This window comes from Phocoena phocoena, chromosome 11, assembly GCF_963924675.1.
Source record: "Phocoena phocoena chromosome 11, mPhoPho1.1, whole genome shotgun sequence".
In the NCBI taxonomy this organism is placed as follows: Eukaryota; Metazoa; Chordata; class Mammalia; order Artiodactyla; family Phocoenidae; genus Phocoena; species Phocoena phocoena.
In genome coordinates, this window is record NC_089229.1 from 90,434,882 (window position 1) to 90,450,134 (window position 15,253).

The following is a 15,253-nucleotide window of genomic DNA, read 5'->3' on the forward strand; positions in this document are numbered from 1 at the left end:
ATAGCAGAGGGAGAAACACTCCCAAACTCATGCTACGAGGCCACCATCACCCTGATACCAAAACCAGACAAAGATGTCACAAAAAAAGAAAACTACAGGACAATATCTCTGATGAACATAGATGCAAAAGTCCTGAACAAAATACTAGTAAACAGAATCCAACAGCCCATTAAACAGATCATACACCATGTTCAAGTGGAGTTTATCCCAGGAATGCAAGGATTCTTCATTATATGCAAATCAATCAATGTGATACACCATATTAACAAATTGAAGGATAAAACCATATGATAATCTCAATAGATGTAGAAGAAGCTTTTGTCAAATTTCAACACCCATTTATGAAAAAAACTCTCCAGAAAGTAGGCATAGGTGGAACCTACCTCAACATAATAAAGACCATATATGACAAACCCATAGCCAACATCGTCCTCAGTGGTGAAAAACTGAAACCATTTCCACTAAGATCAGGAACAAGACAAGGTTGCCCACTCTCACCACTATTATTCAACATAGTTTTGGAAGTTTTAGCCACAGCAATCAAAGAAGAAAAAGAAATAAAGGAATCCAAATTGGAAAAGTAGAAATAAAACTGTCACTGTTTGCAGATGACATTATACTATACATAGAGAATCCTAAAGATGCTACCAGAAAACTACTAGATCTAATCAATGAATTTGGCAGAGTAGCAGGATACAAAATTAATGCACAGAAATCTCTTGCATTCCTATACATTAATGATGAAAAATCTGACAGAGAAATTAAGGAAGCATTCCCATTTACCATTGCAACCAAAAGAATAAAATACTTAGGAATAAACCTACCTAAGGAGACAAAAGACCTGTATGCAGAAAACTATAAGACACTGATGAAAGAAATTAAAGATGATACAAACAAATGGAGAGATATACTATGTTCTTGGATTGGAAGAATCAACATTGTAAAAATAACTGTACTACCTAAAGCAATCTACAGATTCAATGCAATCCCTATCAAACGACCAATGGCATTTTTCACAGAACTGGAACAAAAAATTGCACAATTTGTATGGAAACACAAAAGACCCCGAATAGCCAAAACAATCTTGAGAAAGAAAAATGGAGCTGGAGGAATTAGGCTCCCTGACTTCAGACTATACTACAAAGCTACAATAATCATGCCAGTATGGTACTGGCACAAAAACAGAAATATAGATCAATGGAACAGGATAGAAAGCCCAGAGATAAACCCACACACATATGGTCACCTTGTCTTTGATAAAGGAGGCAAGAGTATACAATGGAGAAAAGACGGCCTCTTCAATAAGTGGTACTGGGAAAACTGGAATAAAAGAAGGAAATTAAACACTCCCTAACACCATACACAAAAATAAACTCCAAATGGATTAAAGGCCTAAATGTAAGGCCAGACACTGTAAAACTTTTAGAGGAAAACATAGGCAGAACACTCTATGACATAAATCACAGCATGATCCTTTTTGACCCACCTCCTAGACAAATGGAAATAAACAAATGGGATCTAATGAAACTTAAAAGCTTTTCCACAGCAAAGGAAACCATAAAAAAGACGAAAAGATAACCCTCAGATTGGGAGAAAATATTTGCAAACAAAGCAACTGACAAAGGATTAATCTCCAAAATTTACAAGCAGCTCATGCAGCTCAATATCACAAAAACAAACAACCCAATCAAAAAATGGGCAGGAGATCTAAATAGACATTTCTCCAAAGAAGACATACAGATTGCCAAACACATGAACGGATGCTCAACATCACTAATCATTAGAGAAATGCATATCAAAACTACAATGAGGTATCACCTCACACTGGTCATAATGACCATCATCAAAAAATCTACAAACAATAAATGCTGGAGAGGGCATGGAGAAAAGGGAACCCTCTTGCACTGTTGGTGGGAATGTAAATTGGTACAGCCTCTATGGGGAACAGTATGGAGGTTCCTCAAAAAACTAAAAATAGAACTACCATATGACCCCACAATCCCACTACTGGGCATATATCCTGAGAAAACCATAATTCAAAAAGAGTCATGTATCACAATGTTCATTGCAGCTCTATTTAAAATAGCCAGGACATGGGAGCAACCTAAGTGTCCATCAATAGATGAATGGATAAAGAAGATGTGGCACATATATACAATGGAATATTACTCAGCCATAAAAAGAAACGAAATCGAGTTATTTGTAGTGAGGTGGGTGGACCTAGAGTCTGTCATACAGAGTGAAGTAAGTCAGAAAGAGAAAAACAAATACCCTACGCTAACACATATATATGGAATCTTAAAAAAAAATTGTTCTGAAGAACCTAGGGGCAGGACAGGAATAAAGACACAGACATAGAGAATGGACTTGAGGACATGGGGAGTGGGAAGTGTAAACTGGGAAAAGTGAGAGAGTGGCATGGACTTATATATACTACTGAATATAAAACAGATAGCTAGTGGGAAGCAGCTGCATAGCACAGGGAGATCAGCTTCGTGCTTTGTGACCACCTAGAGGGGTGGGATAGGGAGGGTGGGAGGGAGACACAAGAGGGAGGAGATATGGGCATATATATATATATGTATAGCTGATTCACTTTGTTATAAAGCAGAAACTAACACATCATTGTAAAGCAATTATACCCCAATAAAAATGTTAAAAAATATTGAATCACTATGCTATATAGCTGAAAGTAATATAATATTGTGAATTTATTATACTTCAATAAAAAAAGGTAATAGCAGTTAGCACTTTGCAAGTCTACTGTGACCCAATAAAATAATGTTGTAGAGAACATCTCTCATTTAGATGAGCTCTTCTACTGTTCCTTTTAAAAAAATCTTCTAGCTATGGAAAAAATACCATATAGAGAAAAGTAGTGTGAACAGACAGATGAGCAAAATGTATTTATTAATATTGAATGTTGGCATGCATAAGAATTGATGTTTAACTAATAGGTTAAGAAATGTGCTGCTTTGCCCGTTAGTGCCTCTGATATTTTAGACAGTTTTGCTTAGTGGAACAAACACAGGCTCTCTATTAGACTGCCTGAGATCAAATCCTGACTCCACACCTTGTAAGCATGGGAATTTATTTGTAATTTTTAATCTCTTTATAATTCTTACCTTGACTTCCTCATTGATAAACTATAGGTAACATACCTAGTAGAGTGTTAGGATCCTTAAACTAGAGTATCAATAAAGTTAACTCTTACTACTCATTAACTTTTTGGCATCTAGAGTACCTAAAATTGTAAAATTGCTACAGAAAGGAGCATGAATCAATGAAGAAGAATATTGTTGACAACTTACCTATGCTGTAAGTTTTTTGTGTCTCATCATGAGTTTAAGAATAAACATAGTTATGGTTATATGATATAAATGTTAAACTTTTTCAATACTAAACAATGATTCTACACAGTAGAAATTGTATAATTTGAACTGGTACAACTTGTTCTACATGTAAGTAAGGAAACAGCACACCAAAGTTTCTTTTCCAATAACTTGATCAAAATAAGATTAAACTGAGTTAATAAATGAGCATTTCCACCTTTTCTTTCCTATTTACACTCATGTCAGTATTTCTTGCCCATGTTTTAGAATTTTGATTCTCCTGGAAGCCATCTAAACAGAGTTTGACATCTCATCTAATAGAGCGCTTCCTGAAGAGACAAACTACGCATAAGAACACATGTTTTGCAGAGCCAGCAGTACTGTTTTATCTCTTTAGAATGTATTTTTAAGTAATAAAACTAATAATCATCATTGTAAAAATTGCTCACACCATAGAAGAGCAAATGAAGTCAATTGGAAGTCTTTCTGTCCTCCTCTCACCATTTCCCACTTTTTGGCAGGCAATCTTCTAGGCCCTCCTTGATACATATATACACAAATAATATGATATTGAACCATATAGGTATTATATTATCGACATTACTCCAAACTTTTCTTTTAAACTTCACAAACATTGTAGACATGTGAACATACCTGCAAATCGAACCTTGCTCATTAATCACTCATTTAGAATATTTAGAATAACACAGAGTGTAGATTGTTTCAGGGTGAGGTTAAAGTTTCTTTGGTTTGATAATATTTTAGGCAGTTGTTGATTTTAATTATTCAAATGACTTCCTGGAATCATAACCACTTAAATATACTCTCATAATAAGTTCATCTTAGGAAAATTACACTGCCTTTAAAAAAATAAGAATGAACAATGTGTATATATATTACACTACTAAAAACATGAGAAGGCAAATGATATTGCACACGACCTTGGTGACAAATTATGAACTAATTTCCCCCTAAGTTTTGAATATTTGCTGAGCTACCTATATCACTTCTATTCCTCATACCTTTTTATTTATCCTGGACTTATTTAGAGGTGGACTGGAGGTGGGAAGGGAAAATGCTCCTGTATGCTACTGACTAAATAACATGTGCTTTATTCTCTAGAAGATTACTCCACACTCCTCCCCTAATTTTCACCCCATCTTTGCAATCCAATATTTTCTCTCTCTCATTTCTGACTGGCTTAGTCTCCATTCCAGAGAATTTGGTTCAGCCTAATATACCTCCAGCTAGGCACCAGTCCTATCCCTCCTCAGCTGAAGAAATAGAAGGAAAGATGTACCACAGAACATAGGAAATACTTGATAGACTGTTAAATAACGAGGTTAAACTAGATGATGGTGAGAGTTCCTTTCAGTCTGAAATGGTCTTATTTCTATATTAGGTGATCCTCTTTCCATTAGCCCTTTCTGTACATTTATTACAGTTACTCTGCTTTCTACAGAGAACCTCTATATCTTCTTGCCTTGATACAAAAAGTATTCAGTTAGGTTTGCATAATAATAAAAGTTAACGATCTGGTGCGCATTACTATGTTCCAGACATTGCATTAAGCATCAAGTCCTTTTATCTTTGCTACAACTCTATGAGGGAGGATATGCTTCTCCTTACATTACAGATTAAGACGCTAAGATTTATAAAGAAAGGGACTCAGAGCTGGAAGCTGTTAAAATCAGGTCTGAAACCCAAGTCTGTTTAATTCTAGAGTCTATGTTTTTAGTCAGTACTCTTGACTCTATCAAGATGAGCGGTGAGGGTGACCTTCCCCTAGTATATCACCTGCAATCCGCCAGAAACAACACTCGCCTGGAAGTCAGATCACTTGAGCTGGGGTCTCAGCTCTGATACTAATCAGTTGTGTGACTTTGGGCAGGTCTTTTAAATAATCGGCCTCTTAGCTCTATCATTTCCTCTTTCGTAAAGCTAATAGATTTATTGGTCTTTCTTTCTGATTTAGTCACTTAGTTATTATACATTCCTATAAATTGTCACCAAACTTTTATGGACCAAGCAGATCACATATAAAAATAAACGTACATCCATATATTACATGATGCTTCTTAATTCTGAAATTCACGACTGTGTGTGAGATTTTGGAGAAAATGCCAGAAGCACACTTACTTCAAATAATTGACTGGGTCCTTCATATAAAACATTGAGCACTGGCTTTATGTTTAACATATCAACATAGGTTTATTAATGAATAGCACTACAATGGTTGTTAGAAGGGTTACATCACAAAAATCCCTTCTCCACGAACATTTGCTTATAAACTCACACACAAAACAGAAACCAGACAGGAAGAACATATATATAATGAGGACAAATTCAAATTAAGGGGTACCAATGTACCTACATGGAAGGCCAGACTCTAAGCTTCATGAAGTCAAGGTTCAAATCAAATTTGTTCTTATTTCTAGCATCTCACACAGGACCCGCTATAGAACACAGAAATCAATCAAGCTGTGGGAAGGAGCAGGGGCAATAGTGGCAAATCTCATGAACGATCTAGGTAATCGGTACAGCAATGATCCTGTGGTACAGGTGATGAGATGATGGTAGAGGAAAAGTAAGGAGAATGAAAGTATAAGGGAGTGAAACATTGTGATTAATTATTCATCTGTGTTTGGCTTTGGAATCACTCTTCTTTTTGAGCTGCGTTTTGAATTTTCTGTTTAACATAGCACCGTACCACTGACTATAGAACTAAAGAAATGTTATTATTTTTTTCTTTCTGGATAATGCTTGCTTCAAGAAATAACCTAAGTCAGACCAGTCCCGGCGAGAATGTCTTCTGGATTCCTTTGATTAATGGGTACATGGGTCTAGGCCAATTTTTTTTTTTTTTTGCGGTAAGCGGGCCTCTCACTGCTGTGGCCTCTCCCGTCGCGGAGCACAGGCTCCGGACGCGCAGGCCCAGCGGCCATGGCCCACGGGCCCAGCCGCTCCGCAGCATGTGGGATCCTCCCGGATCGGGGCACGAACCCGTGTGCCCTGCATTGGCAGGCAGACTCTCAACCACTGCGCCACCAGGGAAGCCCCTCTAGGCCAGTTTTTGAGATTTTTGCACTGATGTTTCCTTCTTTGAAAATGTGTGTTTGTGCGTGCGCGCGCGCGCGTGTGTGTGTGTGTGTGTGTGTAATGATGATGATGTAATAATACCACACTCTTCTTGCAGTAATTGAGGTAACACCTAGCACAGTGGTCTAGTTCCCACCCTCCACTTCAAATACTGGCCTCCTTGCCTATAATCCTTAACAGCTTCATGTCTACATTTCAAGAAGCCATTGTCAAAGTGCACTTAAGGGCTTCCCTGGTGGCGCAGTGGTTGAGAGTCCACCTGCCGATGCACGGGACACGGGTTCGCGCCCCGGTCCAAAGGAAAGTCCCACATGCCGCAGAGCTGCTGGGCCCGTGAGCCATGGCCACTGAGCCTGCGCGTCCGGAGCCTGTGCTCCGCGACGGTAGAGGCCACAACAGTGAGAGGCCCGCGTGCCGCGGAAAAAAAAAAAGTGTACTTAGGCTAGCTTTTTTTCTGGTTCATTTATAATTTACAATATCTATTTATACTTTTAGCCTTTGGCTTCTATGTTAACATACGTAACTTACACATTAGGTGGGACAAGAAAAACCACACCTGAGAGCAGTCAAGTTCTAGGTCATGTCCTGCAGGCAGGACACATTTTCTATTAATGCAGAGTCAGCCATGCTGCATACCCTCAGGGAAGGAAGCTAATAAGCTTCTCAGTGAGCTGTGATTACTAGCTGAACTGTTTAGCATATTTACTCATTAATTCAAGCCCAGAGATAGCCTCATCTTCAAGTTGGGCTTATCTCAGCCCTCTAAGGCTTTCAAGAGCTCCAAAGGCCGTGATTCCTGAATTCATCTTATTAATTAAAATTTTTTCACCCTTTGAATTACGCTAAATGCCTAATTTTCATGGGATAAATGGAAACACTCTAAATAGCTTTCACACAGCAAACATCTTTTTTGACTGCGTATTATATTACTAGTGTACTCCACACAAATTGAAAATTTAATTTTTTTCATTTAGGCAAGAAAATACTGTTTGTAAGACACCAAGAATCAGTACCTTTGATCTTATGAAGAAAATAAATCCAGGTTTTAGGAAAACAGGACTGGGCTCCAGGATTCCTGTGGGTATTTAGGGCATCTGAGAGCAAAGTCCGCTCTGGGGCTCAGGCTGGTGGTTTCATTCAGGACTGATGATTGGGCGTGGTGTTCATTCCATAGCCACGCCCAGAACTACTGATTCCCACGTGTTTCCACTTGCCCCTCCCACACCTCCCCCACCCCCGCCCTTGTGCTCAGCTAACGCCTATTTACCCTTCAAAACTCTTCAGTTATGATTAGTGAGGGGGTAGTGTTTCACTTTATGTACTTTAAATTTTTGAATTATCTTTTCAGTGAGCATGCCTTATTTTACAGTTAAAATAACAAGAAACAATGAGAAAAAAATAAAACAAGCAAACAAAACCTCCCCCAAACCTTCTGCTTCGTTATCTCCTCCCCTGCGGGAAGTTCTGAGCAGCTTCCAAATCCTCTTGCCCCAGTCCATATTTATTCATGCCCTTCTTTCTGTGAGCTCATATGGCCTCTCGATCATTTACTTTTAACCTAGGCCTTATTTTATACTCTACAGTAATTATATGTTCACTTACCATTGTTCTCACTAGATTATAAACTCAGCCAAAGCAAGACGTGTAAGAATTGTCTAGATCCCCACCATCTATCCCAGTACCTGGCACATCGTAGATGTCAGTATATTCTCTTGAACGAGGAATTAAGTAAAAGGAAGATGGTAGTTCTAAGCGGGCAAAGGAAGGCGACTGTGATTGAAGAGACTCGTGCATTGATTTCCTAGCTCCTCCCCCACTCTTGGTAACACTGCCTGGGACGCACCTGGGAGACCTCAGCACAGCTTCTGGCCATTGGCGGCCCCCTTGCATCCCCCGCGAGGCTGGGCTGCAGGAGGTGAGTGAGCCAGTCTGCCCTTCCAATTCCTTTACCTGACTACAGTACTGCTTTTCTAGCCTCTGGCTCTCCTTTTGTTTCTGGCAGGTGAGTGACACCACAGACACGATGGTGCTGTTGTAGTTTTCTTGGGAAGACGTCCAGGACATCAAGGCAGTGGTTGAGCTTAGAACGTGGACACTCACATGCTGGGGCTTCTCAGTGAGTTCTTCGATCCACTCTCCTGAAGGACCTGGATATCAAATCAGACGCTGAGCTGGTTGAGGTACAAGATTCTAGTTTTAAAAATCGTGTGGTTTGCCTTTTGCCCTTACAGAGATACTCCAAGTAAGACTGGCAGCCAGGCTGGCAGGTCTTTACATTCGCTGCTTAGCTACAGTCTCCCCTGGGTGACCTCCCCATTGACCTAAGCAACATCCTGGCAGCAGCCACCAAACCAGTTCTACTGAGAGACAGAAGCTCCACTTCAGTTGTTACGTGCCTCTGAGATTATTCGGTAAATTCCTCACCAGAGAGAATTTACTTCTCTTTTAACAAACAGTATGTGTGGCAGTGTGGCATTTCATGAGTATTTATAATTCCTTTGCTGTTAGGATCTTCAGTCTCTAGAAATAATTATGTTGAGATTCAAATTAGTCTCTACTACAATCGTGTGAAAATTTTTAATTTGGTGACAGCAGGATCAAAGAGGCAGGGTGTGACTACCTTAGAGAAGAAACAGGCAACAGACGGGCTCAATTATAGAAGCTGGCGGAAACCTGGCTGATAATTTGAGGACACGGTGGGCTCCTCATTATAAAATATCTCCCTGGAAGTGCCCGCCATTCGCTTTGTTCTCTTAAATTTCCAAAGTGGTTATTAGCACAGTGCCTGACACATCGTGAGGACCCAAGAAATGTTAAGGTGATTATTATCTCCTGAAAGGCACTGTTAAAATGCAAATGTGCAACTTCTTTTATTTGCTTAGTATACATTTCTCAGTTCCCTCATAGGAAGCTGTATTCCTGAGCCCGGGAGAGGGGAAGGAGAAAGCAGCTCTGTTGGGGAGGGCAGTCCCAGGCTCATGGTTAATTGGGTAAGGGAAAAAACAACAATAAAAATAGTAATAATAATGATGATGGCAAAGAGTGGTAGGACTCGCTGCGTGCCAGGCTCTGTTTTAAGTTTATATGTGTTTACATATTTTAATCCCTTAATTTTCTTAACTAACCTACGAGATAAGTACTAGGATTGATTTCACTTTCAGATGAGGAAATCGAGGCAGAGATAGCACAAGTAGAGCTGGGATTCATGCATAGGAAGTCTGGTTCCAAAATCCATGCTCTTAACCCCTGCATAAAACTTCCTGGATCACTATGAAAGAGTGAAAAGCATGGGTCTGGAGATAAGAAAGTTGGCCCCAAACTCAGTTTTGCTCATTATTAGCAATGCAAGCTTGGGCAAATGACTTAACTACTCTGAATCTCAGTCATTGCATCTGTCAAATGAACAAATCATAGAACGTTAGGATTGAAAAGGACTTTAGATTTTCAGTGCTTTGTTTTACTGATGAGGAAGCTGGAGCCCAGAGATGTGAATGAACTTCCCAATGTCACAGAGCTAGTAATGTTTGGGAACCAACCTAGAACTCCTGTCTCCTGGGTTGGGGCTTTGTGATAACTTATCATGATACCCTCTGATTAGTTACTTCACAGGACCGTGGATGGGATCAAATGAGATTATAATGTGTTAGAGAACTATCTAAATGTGAAGTGTTTTTACTGTTATGATGATTACTGGGGTAGTGGGGGCATGGAGAGAGAAGGTGGGGGGAGGCAAAACGAATTCACTCATTTAATGTCTTTACATTGGGACTGACCCGATAATCAACCCAAGATAATAGGTCACTGCAGGCTCCATGGAGATGGACTTTGCTATTAAATATTTCTAGAATCTAATTCTTCTTCTGACACCAATTTGCTAAACTTTCTGTGACTCAGTATTTTTTTTCAAGTGACAAATGGGGATAAGAGAAATATTCCCTTCATGAGGCTATTGGGAGACTAATGTAAATTTCTGCCTTAATTTTTATCTCTGAGTAAAACCTTCAAAACTACACAAATTCAGTATCCTTTTATTTATTTGTTTATTTTTTTGCGGTAAGCGGGCCTCTCCCCGCTGTGGCCTCTCCCGTTGTGGAGCACAGGCTCCGGACGCGCAGGCTCAGCGGCCATGGCTCACGGGCCCAGCCGCTTCGCGGCACGTGGGATCTTCCTGGACTGGGGCGTGAACCCGTGTCCCCTGCATCGGCAGGCGGACTCTCAACCACTGCGCCACCAGGGAAGCCTCCAGTAGCCTTTTAAAATCAAAGGCATATACAGAGTACACCTGAATAACTCATTACCACAGAACATCATATCTGAAGCTCTAAAAAGATTTTTATTGGCAGAGAAATAGCAAAATTTCTAGTGCCCTACATTTTCCTAGATGAACAGTAATCTGCATCTTTTTGAAATAATCATATGTTTGAGCAATTCTGACACATTCTCAGCAGCTCTGGTCAACTGGATACTCTAGGAACAGGGCAGAGTGCTTGACACTGGAAAATGGTTCAATAAATATTTGTCGAATGTGCAACAGAATTAACCAATAAGCAAAGAGTTTAACCCCAGCTGAGGGTTTTGTAATTTGGTATGAGAAGCAGGATGTACACAAATAAAATACGTCTAGAAAAATACCACACTCAGAGAAGCTCTGTACTTTGTCTTGTACACTATGATACACAGTAGAAATTCAGAGAAGGGAAGAGCTAATGGCCAGAAGAGTTGTGGGAGTTTTCCCGTAACTTGCAGTGGATCTCTGCTGGCAGACAAGGAAATCTCATGGGAAGAACTGGATACTAAACTTTGCTCTCATTCTCAAGTGATGTCACGTCAAATATTGCCCATAACTGAAAGACATTTCACCAGTGGTGACATTTTTGGTTTCTTAAGTAAAATTGTTATATGGGATATTTTCAACATTTTTAAGCTGCTAAGTAAAGTGATCTCAGGCTTCCCTGGTGGCGCAGTGGTTGAGAGTCTGCCTGCTAGTGCAGGGAACGCGGGTTCGAGCCCTGGTCTGGGAGGATCCCACATGCCGCGGAGCAACTAGGCCCATGAGCCACAGCTACTGAGCCTGTGCGTCTGGAGCCTGTGCTCCACAACAAAAGAGGCCGCGATAGTGAGAAGCCCACGCACCGCGATGAAGAGTGGCCCCCACTCACTGCAACTAGAGAAAGCCCTCGCACAGAAACAAAGGCCCAACACAGCCATAAATAAATTTTTTTAAAAAAAGGCAAAATTCCTTAAAAAGCAAACAAACAAAAATACTGATCTCTTCTCTCTGCCCCCCTCCTCCTTCCCCTGTCCATCTTTTTGAGGATCATCTGATGAAAGGTGGTAATTTGCTTTTGAAGGAGGAGATAGAGTATGGTGACCCTCCTTCTCGGAACTCAGTTTTTATCCATTCCCTTCTGGTTCTTCTTTCTGCCGGTCAGAGGCACATTTAGCTCCTGATAAGCTAGGAAACTGGTTTTTGGCCTCTCAACTTCTGGTAAGCATAGTCACATTAGCAAAAAACGTTACAGACATACACTGTTTGTGTAGCTTTTAGAGGCTAGTTATTGCTCTGCTATTATCCCTGATGGAATTGGTAGAAGATGCCCTAAGACTTGTTATTGGAGTATTCATGTTGCTCTAGCTTAGTCTTGTGCTAACTTTTGGAGACCACCTAGGTCTCACTACACCTCAATCTCTCTTTCTTTCAAGCTCCATAAGCTCAATACTCTAATGAGACTTTTCACACGGAAAAACAATATCAATTTTCATTATGGCCTCGAACAAAAGTCCTCTTTCCCAAACTATGTGTCCACGTCCTTGGAGACTTTGTTATCACTAGTGTGGAAGGTCAGTTTAATAAATGTTCAATTATCACAATAATTTTAAAATATCCTCAAGTTAAATCCCTGGATAGGTTTGCTACTATGAAACATACATATATTTTCCTGCTGTCAAACTCTCATGGATCGGGGCCTCTCATGATCTTGAAGAATTCTCAGGGTCTCTAAGATTTGATGCATAATCGATGCCTGACCATCATTAATCTCACCAGTTCCATTTTTCTAGCTCCTCTGTAAGTGCAAAATAATCCTTTTGGTACTTACTGATATAAAAACTGAGTGATTTTGCTGACTCGCTGTTTCGAATTTCACAAGATCCTGAGGAACTGAAGGTTGTAACAGATAACTTATATTTCCCAGGCTCCTTCAGTTCTGCAACAAATTCGTGTGCCTCTTCATCCACTGTCAAATATTCAGTAAAGTTTTCTAAATCATGGATAAAAAAGAGAATAGATATGAACTGATATCTGGAGCAGCCTTGGCTATAGAAGTCAATTAATTAAAAAAAAGTATTTAAAAAAATTTTTCCTCCTTCCTTTTGTCAAGTTGAATTATACCTCTAAAATTACTATTTAAAAAGGTGACTAGAGCTTCCCTGGTGGCTCAGTGGTTGAGAGTGCGCCTGCCGACGCAGGGGACACGGGTTCGTGCCCCGGTCCGGGGAGATCCCGTGAGCCATGACTGCTGAGCCTGCACGTCCGGAGCCTGTGCTCCGCAACGGGAGAGGCTACAACAATGAGAGGCCCGCGTACCACACCCCCCCCGCCCCCCAAAAAAAGGTGACTAAGAGTTCAAGTTATTTTTTGCAATAGTTTTAAATAACCAAATTAAAATATGGTGCACTAATCAATAAAACTAGGGATGGATATATACTGCATTCTTACATACTGTCAACCAATGAAGTTATATACACAAAATAGAAGTATGATGTTAGGACAAAATAGCAATAATCAACGTTCTCATTTGGATATAAAGGGTTAAAAAACAGTAACAAATGTTGTGTAAGTTCTTTGTGGTAGCATTAAATATCCATAAGTGTCTTAAAATATATTGAATTATCTCTATTTAGAAATAATCCTCTGGATACATTTTTCTGACACTTGTAATATTTTTGCTTCATTGGTTTGCTTTCAGAAATTTTAAAAGTAGAAATGATTTTTGCATTCCTTCAAAGTCCACCTCCTGCTGCTTATTCATTTGAAGTTTTATCATTTGGTGACTATAGCACAACACACCACAGTCAGATAAAAGCATGATTGAACCTTCATGGAAATAGGCATTACAAAAAATTACGAATTATAAGACCCCATTTTCCATAGAATAGATTGAGGAATAGAAAAATAAAAGATAGATTAAGGGAACTTTTTTTAATACAAGTAATTTCAGGCAAATGTTAAGAATTTTGACTCAAATAATTGGAAATGATGAAGGATTTCAATGTTACATAGTATTTGGGTATGGTTGATTGCTCTCTACTCTAGTAGAGAGGAACTCACAGGTCTTGTATTTCATTCTATTGAATAAAATGGGGGCAAACAATACGTCATATATAAGACTACATGATTTGAATACCTTATCCTATAAATAAGGCTGTCAATTTAACCTCACATTTTGGCAACTTGACAACTTTTGCTACCCAGACTACTAGACTGGAAAGCATAAAACAAAACAAACAACAAATAACTATGAAAACCTACCAAACAACAATTCACATATGATTCATGACCCAAATTTACTGAATGCTGTGGCCCTGCTTTTCATAAATTAGTGGGTTAAATATAAAGAATAACTCTCAGTTGCTAAGTGAATACAATATATAATATAATAGCTAGAGTAGAAATACCAGTTGCTATGTATTTTCTATTCTACTACCAGCTTCTCTCTGGGAAAATGTGAGTGGTGCTGGTTTCAGCGGGCACCCGCTAAGGGGAATAAGAGTAGCTTGATAAGCAGGACACAGGTCTGATACTCTTGGGAAAGTAGCCAGGTTGTCAGCAAGATTGTTTTGCTGCATGCTTCACAGATATGGGTACTGGAAAACAGAATATTTCTCCAGGATATTTTGTAATTTGTTATGGTTAGAACCTTAATTCAAAATCTTTCCAAATATAAAGTTTCCTCAGTTGCCTGGGGTAGGTGAAATGTCAGGTAATGAAATGTATACAGTTGCCTGTACTTGCAGTGTATGAGCTACCCAAACCAGATTCTGACCCAATCTGTTCATTTTTGTTTTCTGGTTTCCGTCTGCATTGGATACTCAATTAAATTCTTCCTTTTCTTTACCATCTGTCTTTAGATATTAACTGTCTACCATCAGTCTTTCTTTCTAAATGTAATCTTTAAAAGCTTCAATTTCCTTTCCTTTGCACCATTACTTATTTCCTCTGATTTCCTATTACTTTACCTTCTCTTTCCATGTGGATATGGAACCCATCAAATGCAGTGGGTGGTTTTGGTGGTAACCAACTCAGTATCATTTGGACAGGGAAAAAAGAGAAAGAGCTGGTCGTCGATTTCTCAGTCTCACTGAGTGTATTGTTATTTTCGTATTCCATGGGAAGAACACTGACAAATTCATCTTCGCTTTCAGGAGTCGCAGATGCATTGTCCCACCAATATGGTTGGGATGTGGTTTCATAGTCACTGATGTTAAAATCAGGCCAACCAGAAGAAATGTTGCCAGAGGGAATTTCAGGAGTGTCATCAGTAAAATGGAAGAGTTTGTCTTTTCCCATTGTATCTTGTGATCTCATGAACGATTCCTCTGGGAAACTGCCACTCTGTTCTTCCCAGTTGTTTTTGTTCAAGTTTACTATACGAACTGAGATATTTTGAGGAGGATAGGGGACTGTAAGAGAGAGAATTATCATTTTCAAGTATTTTTAACTATTATAATGAATCCTTAATCTATTAATGAGTCAAACATACAAGCAGATTTAGAAAGTAGAGTTTAGTTTTACTTTTACTGTATAGATAATTTACATCAAG

At 39.3% G+C, this 15,253-nt stretch overlaps 1 protein-coding gene across 1 annotated transcript in view; it reads right to left on the bottom strand.

Annotated features, from left to right (window-relative positions):
• Positions 1-15,253, bottom strand: part of LOC136131446 (receptor-type tyrosine-protein phosphatase O-like) — a 44,502-nt gene that overhangs the window by 4,286 nt on the left and 24,963 nt on the right. Inside the window, exons 6-8 of the mRNA XM_065888206.1 lie at positions 14,670-15,113; positions 12,530-12,691; positions 8,382-8,578 (exon numbers count right to left, since the gene is read on the bottom strand). Of these exons, the coding sequence (XP_065744278.1) occupies positions 8,382-8,578; positions 12,530-12,691; positions 14,670-15,113 (803 nt within the window). The remainder of the gene's footprint in view (positions 1-8,381; positions 8,579-12,529; positions 12,692-14,669; positions 15,114-15,253) is intronic.